This window comes from Metopolophium dirhodum, chromosome 8 (genome assembly GCF_019925205.1).
Source record: "Metopolophium dirhodum isolate CAU chromosome 8, ASM1992520v1, whole genome shotgun sequence".
NCBI lineage: Eukaryota > Metazoa > Arthropoda > Insecta > Hemiptera > Aphididae > Metopolophium > Metopolophium dirhodum.
In genome coordinates, this window is record NC_083567.1 from 31,038,520 (window position 1) to 31,061,263 (window position 22,744).

The 22,744-nt window shown below is 32.6% G+C and overlaps 1 protein-coding gene across 4 annotated transcripts in view; it reads left to right on the forward strand.

The window, feature by feature from the left end:
• The window catches only part of LOC132950081 (voltage-dependent T-type calcium channel subunit alpha-1H-like), a 311,428-nt gene extending 289,198 nt beyond the window's left edge, over positions 1 to 22,230 (forward strand). For all 4 annotated transcript variants that reach the window (XM_061021301.1, XM_061021304.1, XM_061021302.1 and 1 more), the window contains 13 exons: positions 2,134 to 2,326; positions 2,438 to 2,587; positions 2,993 to 3,154; positions 7,746 to 7,964; positions 8,132 to 8,324; positions 8,428 to 8,579; positions 8,826 to 8,935; positions 9,106 to 9,236; positions 10,890 to 11,039; positions 11,847 to 12,139; positions 16,310 to 16,490; positions 16,661 to 16,857; positions 16,928 to 22,230. In XM_061021301.1, the coding sequence (XP_060877284.1) occupies positions 2,134 to 2,326; positions 2,438 to 2,587; positions 2,993 to 3,154; positions 7,746 to 7,964; positions 8,132 to 8,324; positions 8,428 to 8,579; positions 8,826 to 8,935; positions 9,106 to 9,236; positions 10,890 to 11,039; positions 11,847 to 12,139; positions 16,310 to 16,490; positions 16,661 to 16,857; positions 16,928 to 17,449 (2,653 nt within the window). In that variant the 3' untranslated portion in view covers positions 17,450 to 22,230. The remainder of the gene's footprint in view (positions 1 to 2,133; positions 2,327 to 2,437; positions 2,588 to 2,992; positions 3,155 to 7,745; positions 7,965 to 8,131; positions 8,325 to 8,427; positions 8,580 to 8,825; positions 8,936 to 9,105; positions 9,237 to 10,889; positions 11,040 to 11,846; positions 12,140 to 16,309; positions 16,491 to 16,660; positions 16,858 to 16,927) is intronic.
• The last annotated feature ends 514 nt before the right edge of the window (positions 22,231 to 22,744 follow it).

The window sequence follows — 22,744 nt, forward strand, 5'->3', positions numbered from 1 at the left end:
CGCGAATAGAAAATTCCATACAATATTCATAAGTTAATCTTCCCGACCCCCTCGGGAATGGATTTAAAAACAAACAGTGTACTGAAATAATTATAAGGGTGTTTTATGTGTGCGTATAGAGAATATGACGGCGGGGTGAGTGTGAGGCAGAGGGGGGGGGGGTGGTCGGAGGAGTGCCTCGTGTGATGAAATTCTCGAATTTATAAATAAATTTCGCTGCGAGCACCGATATTATTTCGTTTCGCGTAAATTAACCCAATACCGGCGACGTGTTCTGCCCGACGACAGGGAGATTTGCATAATTGCCCGTAGGCCTTTGACCGATAACACTGCGTACGCACGCCAAACCACAATCATACAAAGACACGTGTGTTTAGTACCTAATTACCGATATTACACTATACTAATACAGAATACCATACCTACGCATGACGCCTGCGGTATGTACCGTACGCGACCAGATCTGGTCATAGGAAGTCGGCCACGCTCCGATCACGTATACGTACCTATATATTACGCTGAAATATAAATCACAACTAACACACACGCACCACGCACGTAATATAAAAATTATGCAAAACAGATTTTGAATACAGAGGATGATTGCAGATTTAATCGCAAACCTGAAAATGTCTCGAAAAAAAAACGAGGAATTTTTTCTCCGACCTCCAATACTGACGATGGGTGTTACACGAGGTCCATAATATCTAACACGGTGCCGTGATAATTGATATATTATGGGTTGAATAAAGATGAACCGGGCAATCTTGAACTATAATAAATTAATAACTATAACTAACCTGACCCAACCTGTGGGATAACTGCGACTATAAAATAAATATATAATATCATATTTTGATACGAATTAATATTATAACGTTTAAATATAAAGTTTTAATATATTATGACGATAAGGACAGTGATAAATTGATGGCGGTTTAGTGCTCACCGGTAGATTTCACAAAATCTAAAAAAATATAATTGTGTGCTAATATTATAAGTGTTATAATTAACTGTACGTTTATCCGTTGTTTCGTAATTATTATAGAAATTTACACTAGGCACGTACTATTGAATGCCAAGTTTGATATTTAGGTGCCTCTGATATTATATAGAAATTAATTTAAGAAAAAAACCACCAAGACCCCTGCAAGACCTAGAAAAAATAAAATGTAGACAGTACCAATCTGTTATACAATATTCTCGCAAAATTCAAAAAATATAAAACAAAGTTTAAATATAACTTTGGAATCAACTTATTTCGTGCTTTTGTGGTTTCTTGATATCAATCAATAATTTATTTTCAGTCAGTTGATAATATATTACATCTATCACGTTATGCCGTTATTCATTCGTTGTACCCTACACCATCCATATATTGTATCCATATAATAAATATGCCAACTGTTTGTATCTATAACTTAACCCTTGAAATTTGAATTTTGTCGTTTTGGCCTTTGGGTGAATTACATTAATAAAACTGATAAGATAATAAATCTAAGTTGTAACAAGAAATAAAAGACCAGACATTATTGAGTTGATTAAAATGTATTGAGAGTTGAAAAAAATTATCAACTTAAATTTTACTTCATTATATTTAAATTATTTTTTTCAAACTTCCATTATCCATAATATTATGATTTTATTTTGTTCCAATTATTAACTATGAACCAAACTTTACAGTTGATTTATTGTGCCTAAAATTATCTCAAATCTTCATGCATGGTGTTCACATAATGATATGTAAGCATTGTATGATTGTAGGTACTGTAAATTTAACCGTACAATTCGACAATAATTAAGTAGGTAGGTGACTTTATAATACAGCTGTTAGTTCTTACAGTGCCCAAATTCATAAACAATTTTAACATCGCCCTTCCCAAGCCCAAAAAAAAACTCGGCAATTTACTTTTTCAATGCTGACCTACATATTATGTATTATACATTATTGTATTTCAATTACATTTTTTTTTGTACGTTTCGTTATCCGTCGTCATCCAAAGTGCCCCCAAGTCTCAAAAACGAAAAACGTTACTCATTATTCCTTGACGGGACCCCGTTCGCAATAAAAATAAAATCAACTTACATGTACTCGCTCATATACCGACGGCTCTCGTCGTGTGTGTAATCAAGTTTCAGGCAATCGTGTGGAAAGTTCATCAAGCAAAAATGGTTCGACAACGCGGTGCTCACGTTTATAGCGCTGAACTGCATCACTTTGGCCATGGAGAGACCGAACATACCGCCGGACAGCAACGAGAGGACGTTTTTGGGCACGGCCAATTACGTTTTCACCGTGGTGTTTGCGCTCGAGATGTTTGTCAAAGTAAAATTGTCCTCTTTTCGGATTACAATTTATTTGCCGACCTAATCCGATTGCGTCTGTTGTACGTATTAATATTATTATGGTTTTTTTTTCTGTTTCTCCTCCACACAGGTCGTAGCCGCGGGCATGTTTTACGGCACGGAACCGTATTTCAAGTCCGGTTGGAACATCATGGACGGTTTGCTCGTGGTCGTGTCCATCATAGATCTGCTCATGTCACTGATCTCCGAAAGCAGCCCAAAGATATTTGGAATACTGAGGGTGAGTATATTATAATATACGATTTACAGCAGCCGGCATAGACGACGTGACCGATACTTACATATTATTATATTTTTTATCATACGACCATAGTAGGTATAATGTCTATAGGGGGTGGATTAGCCATATATGTGTTTGTCGTATAGTATTAAAAGTCACGTGGTCGTTGTCTTAAATACGAAATAGAACCACGTTCATCGATCGGTTTCTCGTATTTACGAAATCTAAGAAACGCCTTGCATGTTTCAATTATTATTATTCTCTCTCTCTCTCTCTCTCTCTCTCTCTGTGTTATATTATATAATTTAATAATGTTACATAATATTTTCCAGAATTGGATTTTTTTTTTTTTACAAAGTCATAACACATCGTGTAATCAAAACGTGTTTACTATTCTGTTTGCAGGTGTTTAGACTGTTAAGATCGCTGAGGCCGTTGAGAGTGATCAACAGAGCCCCGGGCCTAAAATTAGTGGTACAGACACTGCTTTCGTCGTTGAGGCCAATAGGCAATATTGTACTGATTTGTTGTACATTTTTCATAATTTTCGGTATTTTAGGAGTTCAAGTGAGTATATTATTATTATTATTATAAAAAAGATAACTTTTGTTGAATTTTGTTATACAACATTTTGAATGCGCGGTTGTCAGGCAATGGATTTATTAAGAACATGCGTTTTGTTTCTATTTGTTTTTCGTTGCATAAATTATTGTAAAAAAAAAAATTTTAACCAATGCCAACTTATCAAAATAACTAAAATTTAAATTTAAATAGTCTTTTATACTTTAACCTTTAACCATTGTTAATTAACACTAATTATAAAGGGAACAGTTTATCTATTGTACAGTTTTAGACCTGAAAGCTAGAAATAAATTGGACCTTTTAGAACTAACCTAATTCCATTCTGAAAGAGGATTTAAATTTATTAAAATCATTTTCAGGTTTTGAGGAGACCATTTTTTGTTTTTGATATTATAATTTGAATATTTCTAAGAATTTGAATATTTATGCTATTAAATTGGAAAAAAACTTGAACATCCTACCCTGGTAAAAAATCTGATAAAACTTAAATTTTTTCAAAATTAAAATCGATTCATTCTAATTAGGGACCCCATTTTTTTAAAATAACAAACAAACAAAAAATCATATACGTTTGATTATGCAGATATGCAACTATATTCTGATGAATTGATTTTCAATTAGCGGTTGCGTAATATAATTGTATAATAATATTTACAAAGAGCGATTGTGTAGGGTGCCAGAGCATATCTCCATTTTCAATTTTGATTTTGTATTTATTCAAATTCCGATTTTTTGGTATGCTTAAAGACCATATTTTCAATAACTTACAGACTTACTTAGATTTATTATTCTATTCAATGAGTATCCCGTGATGATACAAACTTCATATTTGAATATAATAACCACTCTTTTTTACTGTTAACCAGATGATATTTTTGAATATTTTTTTTATGTATCTAAATTAAAATATTTATTCTAACGATAAGTTTCTGAATTATTAAATTGTACATAGTATAACAAAAAGACCTAACAAATGAAATATAACTTTTGTTCTATTCAATATTATTATTTTTTTTTTTTAACAAGATTTTTTAAAATTTGCAAATTACTAAATCTGATAAAAATATTTTTTAAAAACTTTAAAGAAGCCAATTTGTAAATCTGATTTTTTATAAAAAAGTTGACTGTAGAAAACATTTATAACATTTATAACACATGTAGTTTATTTATTTTTATTATTTTAAATCTCATTATTTTTGTTAAGTACCTAAAGTTGATCCAACCGTAAAAAAACATTTTAAATTCAAAAAGTATGGACTTTTTAAAGTATTTTATGAGAACTTTTAAATAGATGCTTGCTAAAATATAAATATTTTTAAAAGTTATTAGTTTTCAGATAAAAGAGTCTTACTAAAAACAAAAATTTGATATTTTATAAGTCATAAAAATAAACCACTTGACGTAGGTAAATGTTTTTACAGTAAGAATTATTCTAAAAACCAGATTTAAAAATTAGCTATATTGAAGTTAAAAAAAAAAACATTTTAATCAATTTTAATTTTTTTATTTTCAGTACCTATTCAAAAAAAAAATAAAATGTTATATTTTATACGTATTGCGCGCAAGTCAATAATTTAAATATAAAAAAACAATTTTAAAAATTGATTATAACAAAAGTTATTTAATTTGTCAGGCGTTACTGTTACAACCTGTTAATAATTTAATGTATATATTAAGGATAATAGACCATACAAATTGATTTACAAAAATAAAAATAGATATTTTATTCGATGTAGTATTAATAAATACCAAAATTATAATATGACTCAAACAATTGTTACAAATTATATAACGTTGATTATAATGATTGATTAATATAATATTACTTTGATTATCAAATCATTATATGGACTCAAAAACTTCCGACCCTATTTTCATGGATCCACTATCGTTCACGAAGTTAAATAACTCAAAAACAACTCGTGCTAATGTCGATTTAGTATGGATACTTATCTACTAGATTATTTTTGAGAAGTACGAAGTACGAAAAATATAGGTACCTTATATATGTTAGTCTCTGGACTGAATAATACAAGTTTGGTTTTAATTGGTAACCAATACAACACTAATTAGTTGTGACTCCACGGTTAACATCGGCGCATACTAAATCAGTTGACATCATGTCTGCGCAAATAAATAACTCGACGACACGGTATATAATCTGATGTGACTCCGTGGCCTTTTGCAAATTAACTTCGGTTTGTACCACGGTTATAGAGATACAGTGCAGATAACCGTGGTTTGTACCTATTAAATCAAAATATCTGACGTCAAGTTTACTCGCGTTACAAAATATTAATATAGTTTGCGTGTGCAGGTGGTCGTATCTTAATAGTCGTGTTACGCCGCCGCTTAAACACGAGCCAAAACCTAATGGAGTGTTATGTCGTAGGTACTCGCGGAAATTTCGTGCGTCATAATGTAGTGCCATATATATAGTAGGCACCTGCCTAGTGTGTTAATTGTGTAAAATTCATTAGTTAATAGATAGGTTAGCTTGATCAAAGTCGGTCGGGGCGTGAACACCAACTATAAAATAAAACTGTCGATAATGTGTTAAACCGATTAATTTAATTTTTGCGACGCAGTTTCTCAATATTATGTTCTTAACGTTTAACACCCCAACGGAAAAAATAATCTCGTACGAAAAATCAAAAAACTACCTATTTCAGTGAATAAAACGTGAAATGACTTAGTAGATATAAATTAAATGTGCAATAAAAATCGCTTCCGATTAATACGTCATATCGATGTATCGGCTCCATTAAAACTATAAATCTAAAGCTGCTATTACATCAACAGTGTTATAAATACTCGACCCCCCCCCCCCTCCTCCTACCACCACAGTACCAAGCAGATCCAATTTGCTACGGTAAATCACCCTTGAAGTTTAAAAATAAATACACTTCGTTGTAAATAACCGATACATTTATCGCTCCGCTCAGAATCTCAAATCAACTTGAATGTACACTATTTACTAACACAATATTAAACTGTTTCGCTTGTATCTCGTTTTAACGCTCAACAGAATAGTGTTACCAAATTAAAATTCTCCTTCTGAAAAATAAAATGTGAATATTTGTAAATATTTTATCAATCAACATAACCGCATGGGTTAGGTATGTAAAAAAAATAATTTGGAAATTCTAAATGATTTTACTCGGAGCTATAACATTTTTACCAGTATATTATAGGACCGGCGTTTTAATTAAATTACATGGAACTAAATACAACACAAAAATAATGCATCTATCTGTGTATTCAACAAAAATATTCGATAGGTATACATTAAATAAATACAAATAGCATGCACTCTCAAATTATTTTATAGTCAAGTGAAATCCTTAATATAATGAACAATTCATTAACAGAATGTATGGTTTGATCAAGTGCTCGGTACATAATATATTTTTTAATTAATTAAAATAATTGGCATATCGGTGATTTTGATATTGCTGATTATCGATACGTACATTTGATATTAAAAGTGTTCAAGTTGTGTTATTGAGGTCAGCTATATAGTATAGACTACTGTAGTACAAACATCAAGTGCCCATATACTGCCTGGTGCCATATACGGTGTGCTTCAGTTAAATACTAATTCAACACATCTCAACTGGATGACTATGATACATTATGTTAAAATGAATATTTTTGATAAAGATAGAGGATACTAAAAAATACACATTTCAGGTCAACTTTCAAAAATGGTACCTCGTCGGTGTGCGCAGTCGCAATAAAACTAGTATTTTTTTAAGTGATGACACATATCATCATAACCGAATTTAAATAGTTCTATTATTATTGTCAAGCAACTTTGATGAACAAACTTTTTTATCTCTACAATTGACTGACGTACTGCAATTAAAAGTTTTCTTTTAAAATGGATTTTTAATGTGGAGATATTCGAATTGTTTTATGCGAAAAAAAATATTACTAAAAACAATGAAAAATAATAAAATTAAAGGTCCGGTGACAAAGGCACATTAAATTAAATGATAACAAATAACAATACACGTAGACTGAAAACTTACCATGAAACGTGTTTTGCATTTTTTTTTTCAAACAATGAAAAACCAGTATTTGTCTAAACTTTAAACTTCTGTAAGTCAGTCAATTGTTTAGGTAGAACGTAGAAAAAAGTTTACTCATCAAAGAAGTTGTTATTGAAAAAATGGGTAGGTATATCTAAATTTTGTAATCCTAATAATAATTATAATATATGTGTCACCGTTTAAAATAATATATTAAGTATCATACCGCGAATGCGCATAGATACTGAAAGGGGAATAATTTTAAAAATTGGACAGAATTTGTGATTATAATATTTATTACCTAATATCCGTTATCTTAGTCAAAAATGTCCATTTCAATCTAAAGTCATCCGCCGAAATAACGATCCGTGTAACCGTTTAAGTGAAACACCTCGTATAGGCACTAGCTCAGTGCTATAATGGTATTATCCGTTGACGCGAAGGCCATTTCCAGTACATATAATATTATAATAATGCGTATAAGAATAAAATCCGTCAGTTTCGGAAAACAACAAACCGATCGTTTTGTGTCCCGTTCATAGCTTTTCAAAGGGACGTTTTTTCACTGCGAGGGCCCCAACATCAAACACGTGCGCGACAAAAAGGAATGTCTGGCCGACAAGAAAAACGCATGGGTCAATCAAAAATACAATTTCGACGATCTGGGCAAGGCGTTGATGTCTCTGTTCGTGCTGTCGTCCAGAGACGGCTGGGTGAACATCATGTACACGGGTCTGGACGCCGTGGGAGTTGATCAACAAGTGCGTAAAATAAAATATTATCTAACGACGGCAGCAAATCGTAGCTGTATCGGTGGCACGTGACGTGCGTGTACTACGATATAATTATTGCGTTATATGACGTATAATAAAAAATAATATTATAATTGTTATTTTTGGGATTTTTCGCGTTTATTTGCTTCACTCAGCCGATCGAAAACTATTCGGAATGGCGGCTGTTGTACTTTATATCGTTCATACTGCTAGTCGGGTTTTTCGTGCTCAACATGTTCGTCGGCGTGGTGGTGGAAAACTTTCACCGGTGCCGGGAGGAACAGGAAAAAGAAGAGCGAGTCCGGCGGCTGGCCAAACGGGCCAAGCAAATGGAAAAAAAGCGGAGAAGTGAGTTTCTGCAGGGAAACACTACTGCTGCGATACGAACGAAAAACAAACATAACAGAGATAATTAACTGTACGTTTATCCGTTGTTTCGTAATTATTATAGAAATGCACGAGCCACCGTATTACAGAGACTACAGCAGCGCCAGGCTGTTGGTGCACAGCGTAGTCACGTCCAAATATTTCGATTTGGCCATCGCTGCCGTTATCGGTCTCAACGTGGTCACGATGGCACTAGAATTCTACATGATGCCCAAAGTGAGTGTATTTTCAGAGTCGCCAGATTAAATAATAATATTTGGAAAAATTTTAGAGTTTTTCTCCCGCCGTATAGGTACCTATACATTATATTAAAATATTATGTTAGTGCACACATTCCACGCGTGTACTTAAATAGTATCGACCCGTTTTTTTTTCTTTTTGTTTCACGTGCAAACTGTATATTTGTAAATATGTACTTGAAAAAAAATAACCCGACGAGTATTCACCCCGTTTTTTTTTCAGGCGTTGACTTATGCGTTGAAAATATTCAATTATTTTTTCACCGCCGTGTTTATACTGGAGTGCGTGATGAAAATGTTGGCGCTGGGACTTCAGCTCTACGTGAAGGACAAGTACGTATACGCATTGTACAGCCTCACAAAAGGTGGATAAGGAGGAGAGGAGGGTTAACTTTGATTTTAATCTCACCCCATAAGCTTTTACATCATAATTTTGTATTGATACGACGACGTCACATATATTATTATTATTATTATTATTATTATTTATTTGTTTATTGCAGATGGAATATATTGGACATTGGAATCGTTATATTGTCCATAGTGGGTATCACGTTAGAAGAATTGGAATCGAAAATCATACCCATCAATCCGACCATCATCCGAGTGATGAGAGTCATGAGGATCGCTAGGGGTGCGTAAAAATTATGTTAAAATAGTAATCGCCGAACGGAGGTCAATATACGTCGAAAATATCATATTATACAGTATACAATATAATATAATGCGTATAGTGTATACGTAATAAATCTAAACAGTCAATTTATATCGTTTATGTTGAAAGCATTTCAATTTTAGATGAGCGAGATGAATTTTCGCAGGTGGAGTCCTACTCTGAACATTTGATTGGACTATTCCGCTCATCTAAACTTTAAATATCTAAAAAAAAAAAAAACGATGATGATAATAAAAAATAATAAGAATAGTATACATTTTTATAATGTCGAAATCACATAACATTCTTTAAAAAAAAATATACGAATTCACATGTAGAAAATTACAGCTGTTTAGGCGATAAAAGAATCTCCTTGACCCTCATATATGTTTAGTATATTTTATATATGACATATATATATATTAAGTATTGCCTGCAGTATAAGCATGGACATTTCGTATAATTTTCTCTCTTGCGGGTGTACAACTCCAACCTACCACCACATATCAACTACACATCCACGTATATAAGGCAATAATCTTCGCGTGTGTGTGTGTTTATTCGGGTGGGTGATGGGTGGGGGGTGAGTTTTGAGTATGTTTGCATACCTTAAAACAGCCAATTAGTGCAATAACGATCGCAATGTCGTACAGTAGGTGCCATGTATATATGTGTGTTCGCTATAGAGAAACGTTTTAGTATAGGTAATACGCCAATAATATGCGCGTGTGTTTTCGTTATGAAAATAAACATCGTTAACGCATTTCGTTATAACTTATAAGTACCCAGGTTGGGCTACTATTATACGTGCAACGACTTTGGGAATTAAACGAAAATCGGATTTTCCTATCCTAAACATTCATAAATCACGGAAATTGTGCCGGCAGTGGCCGTAGGTATACATGTGTGCACTGTGCATCTGTATATTATTATGGTTATTACGAGAGCAACGACGAAATTTAAACGAATAAATAATAAATTTATTTGTTCGAGGAATACGACGATTTAAATATTTTCCCACGATTTTCGACAGTGTAGGTAAATCTTTTGGGATTAGTGCATAACTTAAGTCATTTGTTTGTCTTGGTCTAGTTTATTTGGCCGTCTTATATTTAAAACTACATCCATTGGTACGTATTTAAAATAACGATAACCACGCTTTGTAGTTGACCGCAATACCGAATAATGACATAATATGCTCCATTCGAATTGTTTTCAATCGGTAAACAAAAAAAAATAACGTGGTAAATACGTAATTTGAGATTTTGAAAATAATTAGATGAGTACGTAAACTTTTTACGAAAATATAAATATTTTTCATACATGTCAGGAGAACTAAAAAATTATTAAAAAAATAATAACTTTTTCGTTAAAAAAAAAAATTTCATTAAAACTTTGAATTACATACGATATTAAATCTCTTGTTTTTAAGATAATATCATAATACCTATGTTGATATTATATTGTCATAAAAATAGTACATGATGTCATAAAATATGTAGGTACATAAAGAAAATTATTATCACTATTCTGTTGTACGTACATGATATACGTATTATTACTATTATATTATTGAAGAATAATATATATGTATAGTATAATAATAATAATTGTTGTGGCTTTTTTTTTCAGTTTTAAAATTACTGAAAATGGCTAAAGGAATAAGAGCTCTTTTGGATACCGTGATGCAAGCATTACCTCAAGTGGGAAATTTAGGGCTCCTGTTTTTTCTATTGTTCTTCATATTTGCCGCATTAGGTGTGGAATTGTTTGGAAGACTCGGTAAGCGCATTGAATAATTATCGCATTGTCATAACGTCATAATATGAACGTCTCACGTTCACGTTTTTAAAAAACGAAAAATGTATCAAGTGTAACTGCTTGTCTGTATCAAAATAATAATTGCCAGGGAAGGGCATGAATAAGGTTTGGGACTTGATGCTTTATATATTCGCTCGAAAAATAAATGGGAGAAAACTGATACAAATACAAAACTATACAGGTGTATAAATGATACGAAATACGTGATGTCTAGATTTTAATAAAAGAATTGTAAAGGTTTGTTTGTTTTGACTGCATATTTGAAATAAAATATCATTGTTTTAGATCATTTATGAGAAAAATAAAATTTTTGAACGAAACGAATTAACGCGATTTAAAAATACTATCCAATTTTTAAGAGACATTTTTTTTTAAATTACAATTATGTACAAAACTATTATACTATATAGGTTACTTCATATACATTTCTTAGGGTTTTAAAAAAAAAATGTAAAATGATTTTCCTTTTTCCTCAAAACTACCATTCATTTAATTGAAAAAATAAATTTAAATCATGTTTAACTGCGCTTTTTCAAATTTATATTATTGCATAATATTTCACTACACTGCATAATATTTATATAATCGATGGTTCAAATTTTATTTTATCTTTTTAAGTGCACGTTTAAATGCGTGTTTCAAAGTTTTTTTCAGCACATCAGGTCAGCCCCGTTTCCTGGTCATTATTTTTATTATTATTATCATCACACTTCAATATTTGTGCATTAAAACGTTATCACCGACACGTGTCAAATGTATTCTGCGTAGAGTGCAGCGACGAACACTCGTGCCAAGGCCTGGGCGAGCACGCTCACTTCGGAAACTTCGGCATGGCGTTCCTGACGCTGTTCCGGGTGGCCACCGGTGACAACTGGAACGGCATCATGAAGGACGCACTCCGCGAGGACTGCGACAGCGCGGCGGACTGCGTGAAAAACTGTTGCGTCGCCGACGGCATAGCGCCCATGTTCTTCGTCATATTCGTGCTGATGGCGCAGTTCGTGTTGGTCAACGTAGTGGTCGCCGTGCTCATGAAACATCTCGAAGAGTCCCACAAACAGGTACGCGCGCCGAGTGTTTTTACTTATATTCTATTAGTCATTTAGGCGCCCGTTTCCCCGCTTCCACAATGATTCCCCCCCCAACCGTTTCTCTAAGTGCTTCCAACTCTTCATCGCTTTGCGTCTTCCTTGCACTCCGATATACTTAGATCGTCTTCGGATTCCACAATCTCACTCCGCGTCTCTCTGTGTGCTGCCACATCTTCATCGCTTTGCGCCTTCCTTCCACTCCGATATACTCAAATCGTCTTCGGCTTCCACAATCTCCTTCCACGTTTCCCTTTGTGCTGCCATCTCTATTCACCTTTCAGCGCTCCCGATATTTTTAGATCGTCTTCGACTCGGTCTACCCGCCTGGGCATTCCCCTCAGACGACTTTTATTAGGTCTCCATTTCGTCACCGACCGTATAAGTCGACTGTGATGCTCTCCGTACATATCCTTAAACGCGATGCATTAACTATACAAATCGGTTCATCTTTTTTATTCGCTGCCCAAAAAGATACATTTTTTTATTTCTGAGTACCATTACACACCCGTCCCAAGCAAGTCTACGAAATCCGTTATCGGCCTTCTTATCATCGCGTGTTCCTCGTGTCTTCTCCCACAACCAACTGATCGAGGTACAATATTTTCTCTTGCCCAAATATATAAATAAGAATTTCTAATCGCATGCTGTTTTTAAAAAGTCTATCCGAATCGTACGCTATGATGATCAAGCGTTATATATTATGTGTATACATTTTACTTTTCATAATTTTATTTATTTTGTATATTATTAAACTCTCAACACTGTGAGTAATTTACACTGTCAGTTATACAACTGCAGAGATGGGCCATTTCGCGTTAATATCATTATGACATAATTAATTAAAATTAAATAACATTTTTTATAAATAAGTACTGGGTATATTTGGTAATAATAATTATTATTCAATTATACAAATTACTTAGTTAAAGAAGAAAAATGAGAAGAGAACACAGTTAATTATTATTAAATGGCGTTGTGTGATATTATTTAACATAGTTATGGTCGAAAAAAAAGTGGACACGAAGTTTAAAAAAAAATATTTATAAGTGAATAAAACCTAATATAATATAGATAATATTATATTATATCGTTATTACATTACCAAAGTCCATAATATGTAAATCAATGTTTTATTCCAGCATGCTTCTCGGATGCAGCCAGGAACTTTCTCCCTTGTTTATAGTTGTAGACTTGTAGCCTTTGTCTCTTTTCGCGGTATTTGGTCGTTCAATACACTATAGGTATATTATATTCATCCACCTTGCGATTTTTCTTTAAATTTCCTACACTTCAAACGCTTATTTACTGTGTATTATAAATTGAATAATACTATGATATAACGTATAAAGTACGGTATACGACGTATATATATATATATATATGTACCTAAAATGTATATGTAATATTATATGCATTGTGCACGCAACGTTTGTTTGACAAAATAGCTGGCGCGGTATAAAATAAACAATTGGATGATTTATTTTTAACTGGCTACACTCTCGTTTTATAAGTCTAATGTTTCGGTTTTGAAAAAGAAAAAAAAATGTTTTTCATACAGTTTGAAGGATACGAGAATGTATTAAAAATTATGATCAACTAGGGGACCTAATATAATTATATAAATAGAAGTCCCGACGCATTTTCGTAACATAATATAATAATATATATTCATTAACTTTTGTTGTTGAAATTCTTTTATACCGGCACTCGATTATGAAAATTATTTAACCATCATATTATTATTTATCATCGCGTTATGTGTTATTATTGTTTGCTGTAAATTAACGAAATGTGACAACCGTTATTATAAATTATTATTATTGTTAGTATTTGTGTTTTTCGTTTCGTCTTTTTCGGGTCAGCTTATCCCTGTATCGTACAGCGTACGCACTCAAAGGCTCCACGAAAAAACGATAGAAGAAATTTAAATGAAAAATAACGATGCCGGTCAAAGTTATTGTCCACGGTACGACGACGACATAATCGTGTAAGTGGTTTTTACATTTTACTCGGATCCCTTCAGACCATAGAACCACAAAAAAATATTATTATATTATTATATAACTCAAATTAGTTTAAATATACGCATTGAAAACTAAAGTCTCCGAGGAATATGATGTGCGGACCGTCGATTAATCGATTGGGCTAAATAAATCATATCATCATTATCATTCTTATTACTATTATATTATATTATGATAATCGAAATTATTCATCACAACTTTTTAGACCGTCATAAAAACTTATGACTGTAATGCATTGTAATGTATTGTTTTTCGTCGCGATAAACTATTTGACTGTATAATATTTTAGTACCTATATAAAGTGGCATTACAATTTTCGTTCGAAATGTCATCTATACGCAGTTCAGATAAAACTCTCGAGCTAATAAAATTAGAATTACGGCTGTTTCAAATTTGTATTACGCTGCGAGTCTCTCGAATAATATTATATTATTATTATAATCTCCGTAAAATCGTTTATCCTTCCATAGCCGAGAAACGATATAAAATAATAATATATTACAATAATGCGCGTCGCTCCTCGCGGGTACATTCAGTCCAAATAACAAATATTGCGCATAGGAACAACAATAATAATAATAATAATAATAATATAAACGACGCCAAAGAAATAAAAACGTTCGATTCGTAAAAAAAAAATAAACTGTACATATACTGCATATATATAGATGCCCGTGTGAAACGTAGTTCGTTCCATCAATAAATGCGTGTATTACACGAGTATAGGAATAACTACATTCGAATGTAAAACGCATTTTTCAAATACCTCCTCTACCTACACTCGAAAACGTGACATCACGAGAAACACATCGCCGGAGCAGAACCACCGAATAAATTGAATTTGATTTGTTCCGCGTATTGTTATCGTTAACTCTGAACGACCGTACCTATTATTATATTGTCATCATCTCCGTTATTTTCCCGCAGACAGCTGATGCAGGTCTGGAGTGAATCATTAACTAAACTATAATTACACGATATCACGAAAATATCATTGTACGCTAGTTTTAAATATTTATCTCGAGATAATGAAGTGAAAATAAATATCGTAACCACCCGTGGGAAATTATTGTTTCTGCAAAATGTACAGCTAGGAATACTACTATATGGTGATGAGCGAATTCGATTTATGGAATCCGGATTTCACGTATGATCACGATATTATTACCGTTTTTCCGTTTAATGACCCATTTTTACATTCTAATATAAATTTAATTTCTACTAAATTTTTTAAGTATATTATATTTCTGACGCATTTCGACTACCAGCGATAAAAATAATTTACAACAATAAAATAAACTATAACTATTAATAAAAACAAAAAAAAACGCAAATTTTTCAAACATCTTTTTTGGAGTTATAATAATATATAAAACCATAATATACTGATACTATGAGAAATTCTTCGCCGCTACGCTGCAGCAAAACCACAAAATAAATTGATAAATTAAATCGAATTTGATTTGTCCCACGCGGGTAAAACGTGTTAATTTGAGAGCTCTAGAATTGTGATCACTCAAATTAAAATAGTTTTTCTATTTAAAATAAAAACATTTTTTTTTTGTTCAAATTTTCTCCGACTATTTATACATTAAAAATTCACAGAACATATAAAAACACATTATGTGGCGTTGGTCGCTGTGTTTTTAAATGTTTTGGAATGATAAGTGCAGTGGATTTATATATAATGGAAAAAATATTTATTTATTAAGCTATTTATCTTTTTTATGGATATTTAATGTGCGCCATTCACAAATCAATTTTTTTTTTATATTTGGCACAATTTAACATCGCATAACATATATTACATGGACATTGTAACACGCGCGAAGATGGCTTTAAAACTTAAAACTAAAATATCAATTGAATTATGGTACCTATTTTTAAAATCGTAAGTTCTTCAGCGCAGCGATGTAGCTATTTTGCCTATACGATACGCCGTTTTACAAATTATTTAAAATCGTCACGTTTTAAACAATATTATTCAGAGTTGAGTCTGAATATACAGTATATTATAATTTATGATATTTTAAAATCTTAAGTATCTTTCACACAGAACCAAGAACAAATTTAAGTGCCCATAATAATAAAAATTGTAATTTTTCATTGTTCGTAGATGGAGGACGAGATGGACATGGAAGATCAATTGGAGAGAGAAATGGCTGCAGAGGAAGAAGAACAATTGGTTCAAATGGCCCTTGACCATGAGTACTCGATTCAAAATCCTTTGTGCAAAGAGTTTTCGCTACCCGCCGACTTCACCTTTAAAAGTTTGCCACCTTCACCTCTATACCAAAGTAAATCAACAACATCTATTATTATGTTATACAGTGTGGCGTGAAAAAAATACGCGATCTGTGTCTAGAGATTAGCGGTGCGCGGGATCTCTTACGAATATTATTCGTTTTAAGGGTGTTTTATTTTATCAATTTTTGTATCAAACTTTTTGTATTGTGTTTATTAACAGGTCAAGGACGACGATTTTCTTTCAACTCGTGGAGTGGTAGGATGACGGAACCGACTATCGTACCGTCGCAGAGAAGGCGCCAGACCGTCCAGGAGTCGAACATGCTCGTCCCCCCGGCGCTCATGCCCACTTTCATGATTCCTCATTTCGAATCCAGGAACCGGAAGTCGTCGTTGACCGCACAGCACCGGAGTGATGTAACGCGACCCGAACCATTGCACGTCCACCCCGCGATATTATAGCTCATTGTTTTTGGTTCACGCGTAGGTCACTCGTAGGGACAGCGTCCGGAGTTCCGGTTCGCAGCGGACGGCGACAGACCACCCGGACGCCGCCGGTCAACGCCAGCAGCAACTGCAGCAGCCCAAGCAACTGCAACAGTTTACGGACTGGCAGTCGTCGGCGAACCAGGTGCAGCTGCAGGCGAGGTGCGTCTCGGAGGCGATCGCCGGCGGTCAGGCGACCGGAAGCGGAAGCGGGCATCCGGTCCGCGGAGAACCGGCGGCGGTGGCCAAGAACAGCGCTGTCGCCGCGGCGCTGCTGGCCGTACCGGCGGCGCCCAATCCGAACGCGCTGGCCGCTCCGCCGCCCACGCCGCCGCCGTCGCTGTCCAAGACGTACGTCACACTGGCCATACCCGAGGAGTGCGCCGTCGACGTACCGCTGTTGCGGTCCCGTTTCCCGCTGGTCAGGCGACCGGAAGACCCGACCTCGTCCGGTGTGGCCGCCGCCGGTCCGGTCAACACGCTGGACGTGCGGATCGAGGCGAGCGTCAAGAGAAAGACCTGAGCAGCCCCCGCCGACACTGTCGATATAATGATACTGTTATTATTAATATTATTACTATTATTGTTATCATCGTCGTCCTCGTTATCATTGTCATCGTCGTCGTCGACATTATTATTATTATTATTATTATTATTACTATTATTGTTATTACGAAATTCGCACCACCCGGTGCAGACTATCGGCATTTTTGCAATTTTAACATTTTATCGCGTGTACAAAAACTCTCCTCGGGGCCACGACATTGCTGGACGGCAAGAAACGTGTTCGCTCTGCAGAGAAAAACTATTATTATTCATCAATAGAGTTTTCAGAATCGTTTATAATATTATTGATGCATGATAATACCAAGCATCTGTCTATGACGGGATGCCGTTTAATCGCGCCGAATACTTTGACCACCTGCCGGTATTATTAGATAGGTACCTAACCTACAACCTTCATAATATTTTATTTTGTACCTGTGAACATAATATTATGATTATGATAAATTAAAAATGAGCCTTAACTGAATATAGGTACGATAAATAAAGAGTAAATCAAATACATATATTATAATATCCATTGAATTATAACGTCAAGACGTGTGCGTAATATACAGTAAAATCAAATAATTTAAATTATCGTACAATATAAAAAAAAAAAATGCCGTTTGGGTGAATTAAAAACAATTAACGATAGTTACACAGACTAAAAATAATATACGGCGCACCCGATCGCGGTGACGACGAAAAAAATCCGTCAATCAATCGATCAAACTGTGCCGTACGAATCGCAAATAAACGCGCGGTCTTCGAGATACCCAACTATATTTTTGACAAAACTAGAGGATCCGAATTATATAAGACATCACACTCCATTTAATATCACCTATAAAAATCGACGTGTCTGTTACATTGTCGTCTTGTGCCGTTCGAATTATTTTTCACCCTAAGCGATTTGGTTTTGCAAAAATAATGATGAGCTCGACGAGACGCCGGTGAAACGTGATTTTTAAGAGAGGCGTTTGTTTGCCACCACTCGCTGGTCCGTTGATCAGGACGTGTCTATAATACGTAATCTATATAGCTACGCGTATACATATTGTACTTCACACCTGCTCTGATAGTTTCCCGTCGTCACGAATAGGTATTATAATATTATGTTCCGATGTAATATTATAATTTAAAATATTTTTGTTATCGACGATAAACCCGTTTCGGTTTTAGACTCCCCTCTCCCCCCCCCCCCCTAATACGCGCACTTAAAATATAATATTATATTATACCGTCTACACCAGTTATTTATTATAATCCGTTTATCCTATATTACGATTATTGTGTGTGTGACCGTGTGTAAGAGGACTTATCGATTCCGCCCGAACGTTTTGTTTTGGAGAAAGTCAAATGTCGACTATGTCGAGTCTTAAATTTATCAAAAGAAAAAAAAATGTAGGAATCAGTTATACGTTTTTGACTGAATTTGTTCATTTATAGTTAATTTGTATCACAAGTCATCATAATATTAATATTATGTACTAACCTAACATAATATTAATTTAAATCATGTTTAATACGATATAGGTGGGTAAAATAAATTTAGAATATAGTTAGGTAAGTAGGTATAACTAATTTAAAAAAAATATTTATTGGTAAAAATAATGATTCACATGGTATATGTTGGACGTTAACCAACTACCATCGCTTTTACACGTACCTTATAATCGTTTTAAATGTTTATAATATATTATATTAAATTTAAGGCTCGACTGAATCAATAGCCGGCGGAGTCGCGATAGGACATTTGATTAGACATTATGAACCGTCGAAAATTATGCTGAGTGTATAAACCAATGAAATCAATAAACGCTGAACAAATCGATAACATTTTTATCCGTTTGCATTTCACCAAAACTCAAAATTTATTGTAATATTATTAATCGCTTTATTATTAAAGATGTTTCTCAGTTCTTCGATGAATTTGATTTCTCTGAGTGTTTTCAAACGTTAAATTGTATTACACCTCGATGATGATGTATGAACAAAAAATAGTGGGTACCTAACATAATTATTTCAAAGATATAGTTTGTTCTCAGAAAATATTTTCTTTGCTTTTAAGTATATCGAAAAAAAACCTTATCCAATTTAATTTCTAGATTCGTCGTCTTATGAAATATGTACCCATAACAATATTAGGCAATTAGATAACAACTGTTCACCTCTTTGAGGATGTTAAGAAATATTAATTGTGTTATGTTGAGGGTGTTTGAAAAACGTTTAGTTCAAAATTAGCGACAAGTGTTTGTTTTTTATTTTTCATTTTAATGCAATTTTTGAAAATCAATTATAATATTATTATATTAATTTATTAATCGATCAATAGTACTGACAAATAAAGTTATTTTAATTAATTTTAAAAACAAAATCCGTTAAATACAAAATATGTTAACAAAATAATAATTAATGAAAATGTGTAATTTCCTCGGATAATGGCTTAATATCTATAACAATTTAACAGTTGTTCAAAAATTTGAAACATTTCAGACTTTTATTCTTGAAGTCTATTGAACTTTAATTACATAAAAGTATACACCACAAATTCGCACTACCTAAAGGAACGCGTTTGACTATTTGATAACTCATGATAATATATTATGCAATATATAAAAAAAATAATAATTTATAGTATGTTATAATACGATTTCAACTTTTGAGATTAACCTGACGTTCTAAGATTCCAAATTTAAAATTTGTAAATTATTTCCAATTACCATGACAGTGTATTCAATAAATTGGTCTAGTTTTATTAACGACATAAAATAACGTAAACAACGTATACATATATTTTTTAAAGTAACAGATATTATTTTATTTTATATTTGTTAATACGTATTGTAAACTATAACCAGATAAGATTAGTCGTTTCAACTAGACGTTCGATAATGTATAACTACTATGTAAGTTGTATCTGTATATAATAATAATTGTAAATCGATATTAGAGCAGAACAATAGCATAAAATGCGAATACTGAATATCCATACTCGAGTGTTAAGACATATTATAATAAATATAATAAATGGTACCTACTTACATGTTATTCTCATAACATGCTAACACCAGAGTGTTGTTTTCCTAGATTTTTATTGAACACAAGCATATACGAATCGAATTATTTCCAACATCAAAGTTCAACGTATGTAATCGATTCAAAATACATTATAAACGCTAGGTTATAGTCATTCAGTAGGTAGGCACATAACAATAGTCTATATACGCGTCAAAACAATCAATCGCAATTGAAATTCAAATCAAATATGGATTGCACCTTCGAAATAATAGCACAATACCGATTTAAGCCGTGTTTACAACTGAAATGGTCATAATATTCATATAATGGTCTAGTGGGGGTTTTTTATTGTTGTTTTAAATTCGTTTAATTTTGTTTGGCCTATATAGCATGAAAGGTACCCCGCAAATCTCTATCACTGGTAGGATGAGGTACCTCTACTTTATGTGAACAATATTTAGTTTTTGTAATAATGACATGGGTGGTAATAATAATAAAAAATAATAAGAATAAATATTATTGTATCATTGGACGTTTATTTTCGATTATAGAATATAATATAATATAATAGTCAATTTATTTATTACGTTTTACCTTCCTAGTGAAAGTATATTAATTAATATGATATTATTATTATTATTATGCTATACGTCGAATCTGTGATAAAGTAAAATTTTTAGATACCTATCGCCTTAATATTCGTATGTATCTAAGTATATTATTATATGTGTGTGTGTATATATATATATATAGAGGGTGATGCATTTTAATGGCGTCCCTACTTTTTTTGGTTAAAAAAAATGTATGTGTTTTTTGTTTTTACTAGTAGTCTAAATGCATATAATGAAAATACCGAAACACTTCAGACTATTATAAAATGTTTATAGATACTTATCGCCGTAATATTCATATGTATCTAAGTATATTATATGTGTGCGTGTGTATATATATATAGAGGGTGGTACATTTAAATGACGTCACTACTTCTTTTGGTTGGAAAAATTTTTTTTTTTTTTAATTTTAATAATATTCTATAATATATACTTTAATGAAATACCGAAATAGGTACTTCGGATTATAATAAAATCTTCTTTTTTTTCAAAAACACTAAAAATTACTTGGAACTAGTGTAGCCCGTTAAATGGATCTCACGCTGTACATGTAAAATATAATATAATATTATAGTAAAATTAATCTTTACATTATAATAGGCGTTATAATATTACGCAAATATCTGATTTTGTATAGTTATTATTTTTTTTTTTCTAGAAAATGTAAAATCAAAATCGTCCAAATATGATATTAATATCTAAGTACGTATAATTGTGTGTATATTATGATTTATTTTATGTCTAGTCTTTAGATATTGATTAGTGATTTTCTATGAGACTGCCTATTTCTTAAGTATATAACTTTTGTTTAGCATCTAATAATTATTATTATTATACCTATAATATTATTCCCCTGCTTGTATTAAATAACTTTAATATTTTAGTGCAGAGTATAATGTTTTACCCGTAAAAAACTCTGTACTACTCTTAATTCTCTATCTATCACTCTCGGTCTCTCTCATTCTATCTCTGTCGAGCTCTTTGTATCTCTCAAACTGACTTATTATCATTGTAAAATTATACTATTACTACATATTATTATTATTATGTATTATTAACGAATAGAATACATATCTTTGACAATTTTTATATATTATGTCTAATATATTATATTTAGAATGTCTCAGTTAAGTGTTATGTACAGTAAAACTACTCTTTAGACTCGAAAAAATAATAATTCAAAGTAATGAATATATTCCCTTGAAACATTTTCTATCCAAACTCAGCATACCTCATCGGTTGTCCCTCGCAAAAATTTCAAATTAATTTGGTTATCGATTCTTTGGAGTACTAGGCACTCCGTACTATTATTATTATAAGTTATAACGTACCTATTTGGACGTTCCTGCATAATTATATAAACTTAAGCATACATCAAAGACCGACATATGGGAACACCCCATAAATTTATTAAACTAAAATGGGACACAGCTGGCCCTTATATTATATTCTGTTTTTATAACGTTTATAACCATTGTTTAGGTAGTATAAAGTACTCCGAGGCTAATATTTTACCGACATTTCGAATTATTATTATTATTTATTAATATTACTACTTTTTTTCCCCTACTTGTCCAGTTTTGTCAACAGTGGGCTTTGCGTATAAAAAAAATCAAATTTTGGCTCAAGCATTAATTCGA